Source organism: Opisthorchis viverrini, assembly GCF_000715545.1.
Source record: "Opisthorchis viverrini unplaced genomic scaffold opera_v5_160, whole genome shotgun sequence".
NCBI lineage: Eukaryota > Metazoa > Platyhelminthes > Trematoda > Opisthorchiida > Opisthorchiidae > Opisthorchis > Opisthorchis viverrini.
This window is the reverse complement of record NW_008751817.1, coordinates 437893-443207: the sequence shown is the minus strand read 5'-3', so window position 1 is coordinate 443207 and position 5315 is coordinate 437893. Positions and strand designations below refer to the sequence as shown.

General features: G+C 43.7%; 1 protein-coding gene across 1 annotated transcript; it reads left to right on the top strand.

The window, feature by feature from the left end:
• Positions 1 to 941: 941 nt before the first annotated feature.
• Positions 942 to 1214, top strand: T265_07167 (hypothetical protein; the record flags this gene model as incomplete). The annotated part of the gene is made up of 1 exon (XM_009172618.1): positions 942 to 1214. One exon carries the CDS (start codon positions 942 to 944, stop codon positions 1212 to 1214), a length of 273 nt encoding a protein of 90 aa, XP_009170882.1.
• Positions 1215 to 5315: the final 4101 nt, after the last annotated feature.

Here is a 5315-nt window from a genome sequence, read left to right as displayed (position 1 = left end):
TATATATATATACCAAGAAAAAAAGTTGAAAAGGAACGTTGCGGCGCAACCATCTCACTACGATAAGAAATGATTGTGACAGCATGTTCGTGTACGGCGGTGCTTCCAATCAGTTCCGTCCACATAGGGACCTACCACAATAAACGAACCAGTGTCAAGAGAGCAGACTTCGATATCTTGAACATCACACAGCTTCCCACTGAGGATGACTAACAGGATAGTGAGACGAACACCTCACTAGTTAAAACTTGTGTTAGTTCATCTTCAGCTGTAAGTGCATACTCGTACAGTGGTTATAGCTGTCTGTTTCATTTGCCGGTGATTTGGGGAGGTGGAGTAGATTGCTAGGGACTGGAGGTGGTAGATGGTATACTTGAAGGTCAATGGACTTCTCACTGGGGAGACCGGAAGGGGAGCTATGCATTAAAGTCAAAAGCTTCGGTGTAAGGACGCCATTGAGGTTGCGACTGAGTCATGACTGGCACGCACAGCCTTAAATCACACAACCAAACATCGATATAGTTCTCCTGCCTCTTGAAGTTACTCAAAGCCTTATAAAATCACACAAGTATAATGCATTCTACAAAGTTGATTGCAAGCGAATCTTCCTTGCTTTTAGTGTGTTTGGATCTGATGACTTTGATTTAGGCCTAGTTATCAAGTTCCACCTTTGTGATAAACACAACTCGATTATTTAGGTAATCCAGACACGCAAAAGTCGTGGGTGCCGACAGTACAGGCACCCCGACTGCACACTCCATCAACACACACGACTACTGGGTAAAGGCTATTCGTCTTATTGTTGAATTGAGTTCGACCACAAGACATATAACAACCTAATAAAATGCTGTGTCGAGTGATTTATCGTCCACGTTCAACATGCGATTTTCTTTACGCGATGGAAACACTTTGAGGCGATTATTCAGGGGGCCTAAAGAAACATGCGACAGCAAATGAAAAAAAGCCGAATAATTTCAGAACTACCATGGGTACGCAAAGATATCGACTCCAGTGAGAAAAAGGACATTTCAGGCCCGGAACAGTATCCTATGACTATTTCCAAATTTGGGGGAATAACAATTCAAAAGGGGGTTATGAACACGACGGACATCGAACAACAACCGTTAGACGTTGAAGGCTACACAACTGTCACAAAATTATCGATACGATCAATCATCTCGGACAGAGCCATCACCCAGAAGGGATCAGAGTGACCAGGACCCATGGGTAAACTCTCTTGTGGTACCATAATAGATGATTGCAAAATATACATCGGCTACCACTTAACTACGTAAATAGAGTCATTAGGTGCTTCTGTCGATCGGAACGAAGCAGAGTGCGTATTTAAATAAAACTACAGCCATCAACTACCCGCAGGGGGCCCAAAATGTGTCAAAGGGTAAAGTTAGACAACACAACCAGGAATTTGTAACCTTCTACGTTTGAAGACGCACCTTCTTATCCCATAAGGTTTGCAAAGAGGCGTGAACCTATTAGCTACTTCTGATTGAAAAAGGGTACGTGAGAAGCTGCGAAAACTGAGCAGGCCGATTGAGCAACACCCCTGAGCTATACCTCATGAGGAGCTGGTTTGCATAAAGAATCCGGAACATGCGTCCAAAGCTAGTGCTACAACCGATATGACCACCGATATACAAGTACTCATTGCTAGCTAAACGGTCACGCTGCCACCTCAGGGGGTATATACACTGTTTTAGGATCAACACCACTCGTCGATAAGTCCCAAAGCCAACAACGGGCAATTTGTGGGGCCATATGCACAATTTTGTCAGACTTCTGAAACCCTCACGTATGTCAAAACAGGGAGCGGGATGTGCTCAATTAAGAAACAAACAAATAAAACCAGCCAAGTATTACGTCAGAACACCGTTTGTCGTGTAGTTTGAGGTAATGATAGGATAAATTGTAAACTGCAGCAGCTGAGGAACGTGGACTTCACCAGTATTGTCGTCGCATTCTCCGAATCAGTTATTCGCGTACAGCTGTGTTATCTTTTTTGGTCATTGCCACTAAGCCTCTTGGGAGCTAACCAACTGCCTTAGGATAGTGAGGGCAGACTCGAAACAGATATCATCTGCTTGTTTCTTTTCCCAACATATTCAGAGTCCCTGCTCCGGACTGAACAGTGAAAGGTTCGACGGCGTATTTCGATTTCTCAAGGATGTTCGACCACTTTCGCGAAAAAATTCTTTTTACATCTATGTGAAGCATTGTTGGATGGGAAACAACGGACCATGCAAGTAAAGGTGCAAAGCTCCAATATAAACAGGGGTGTCGTTTTATGCGAGTGGCACATAGCTCAATAAACGTACCTATCAATTACTGTGAGAGCCTGTCTTTCCCTACTGTTGGATAGCATTGACGCCCAAGGTCTTCCAGTATCACGGAAAACTCATAAGAAACCGACCCAATCCAGACCACACAAGTGTTTCGACAGTGCATGATGCACCTCATTGAAGTCCGGCCGAATGTCAGTGTAGAAGAGACCCAAAAGCACGCTAGCATCAGTGTAAATTCCCGTGGATAAATACGAAGACAAAGAAAACCCCGAATGTCAAGCCTCGCTCTCCAAATTCGTGGTCGGTGAAAAGTATTTACATAGGAGTGACATATCCGAAATTATAGACCATAGAATTCCGGACTTTTCGCAGACATTGTGTAACGTATTATGAAGTATCCATCACGTCTCCCTTGTTGACGCGAGTAGGAACCTTGTTGAGGCCCGTCTTGACAAACGGTTTGGGCAAGAAACAGAACTGGGGAAAAAGGTGGTTCAACTTCTTCCAACAGACTTATACATCCTGCTTAAGTGAATGTAGCGGTTCAAAAAGCACCATTGCATAATCTAAACCCAAATGTCGCTCACCCCGTTACTCTGTACCGTCAACTCAGTGGATCGTAACAATTTCGCTGCTGACATGACTAGATGAAAAAGGTAGTAACTCCAGTGCCTGTGTTAAGTCTTACTCAGCAAGGAACACCGAATAAATAGGACGACCTTGATTTTGTCGAATCGTCGGTTAGTCAGGATTCAACGGTGCTCCTCAGACCTGCCTGCTCAGTTGATAACGCCTCAGCTGTTTACAATTAGTTTGGAATTTAAGCCATTTCTAAGACAGTACCGAACGAACACTTGCGCGCTCACCTAGATTAGTAATGCCGAATAAACTGAAGTACCATGTACGCAGTGCGATAACAACTGCGACAATACCATATGACTGTTAAAGGCATCAGAACGCCTCAGGAAACACGGGAGTCGGTCAAATCGGGACTTCATCAATGCTACAGCAATCAATGCCATTCAATAGGCACGGATGTTCACACTCATGTCGATCCAGAGAACTAAGTCCACTAAATCAAACCCGGCTTACAGAAAGACGAAGAAAAATAATGCTTTTGGCGCTTGGTTACCAAGAGGAAAACCTCACTCAAGAATTCACCGTATGAGAACAATTTAAACCGGTCCACCTCTAAGCGGGGATTACTACGCGCATATACACTTATAACAATACATTAGTGAGTGAGTGGTATTATACCCAGATGTTGGTAGTAGTGATAATCATCATATGCGACCCAATTGTGTGCACTCTCCGCGAAATTGTATGGTAATCCAACATTGCTTGGTTTCCCATATAAAAGTGTTACGTTTCAGGTACCGGACTTTGCCTATTTTACTCTAGATTGTCCCGTGATTAAGAGCAATCTCAGGGAACTTAAGGAACGACTGAACGCAGCGCAAAGTTGGTAACCTGTGACATAATACAACGGTGTGAAAGCCGGTCCAAAAGACTGAGAGAAACACGAGTGCGATGTGCCTTTCAGGACTCTGACAGCACTCAGTTGGAGATGCACTAATACATGCTGTTAATCAGCATCAATAAAGGCATGATGGTCCAACAGAATTCCTTAGGAATGTAAATGTAAACTAGTGCCGAAATTGAAATTCGCCTTTGTAACAAGGCTTATAACATTGAACCAATAGCTTAAATGAGGGACCTGACGTCAAAGCAGGCAACTGTGCGTCTTGGTAAGTCATAAGCACGTTCCAGTGAGAACTAAATGAACTGCATTTATACATGCAAACCGATCCATCTGAAATCGACACAGAGCGTACAGTATGAGGCAATATATGTTGTCTAATAAGCAAAACGAACACAAAAGATGGAGAACAGTAACCCGCATCAGACACGACTGAAGGTCAAATGAAAAGAGGCAAAAGGGACGTCGCAAGACTATGTATTGAAATAGAAAAATCTCAACGTTACACCAAGAATCCGACAATATGGTTGAGGAAATGCTCCAGTTTGAAAGTGGCCACCTAGTAACCAGCGAAAATGAGCGGATAATGTGGACTATCACGGCGTGTCTTGTGCGCGGGATTGTACGGTAAAAGCAGGGCAACGATGGGTGGTACAAGTAAAAAGAGCAGGGAGGGTGAAACTATGAGAAAATCACAAAACTCAGTCAACCAGGATAGAAACATCAGACTGGTTGTCAGGCAACACGCCCGAAATCAATGTATTTACACTCAGTGACACAAGAACACTGCCTAGAGTGGATCGTCATGACCTAGCAATATTCAGAGAGCTCACATTCGGTGCCAAGCTCGATGGACACAACAATGAGGACCGAGACAAGTACTGTGGGGAATTGCACCGAGGGATAGCAAAAAACAGCAGATCATTATCCGCCGAAAACTTCAATCAGGCGATCACAGCTGTGCAACTTAATTTGTGAAGCGCGTTCGTGGCCGGCATCGTCACCATAATACCGAGCGCGATAGAGAAGATTTTCCTCTGAAAGAAGAACAATAGGTATTTATTAGTCGGCGTCACTAGAATAGGTGCCCAATAAATACGTCAATGATTAGAAAGGGGAATCCAATAAAAGCTGAGATCAGTTAGAGTTAACTTGGGTTTATACTGCAGAATTTTACCAAAATATGGCAGTCAGCCTTTGAAGAAATAACCATTTGCATACCTTTGAAATCGACACATCAGGGACACCAATTATGTATGGGACAATAGAACGGACGTCAACAAATAATTATGGTTAGGTAGCAGTAGACCCCTAAGAGCGACCCATCAAACAATAAACCTCCACAGCAACCCGCTGAGTGGAATACCTTCTAACAGAAAAGTGGCTGATAGTCCCAGGGGCACAAACGTTTACCCAAGGAAGATACGGAGATCCTACAGGGTTCAACTCAACAGTAGCCACCTTCATTTCGCATTACCACCTGTCTGTCCTCCGCCAAATTTTCATAAATAAAGGTTTGGAGTGGAAAACTCATG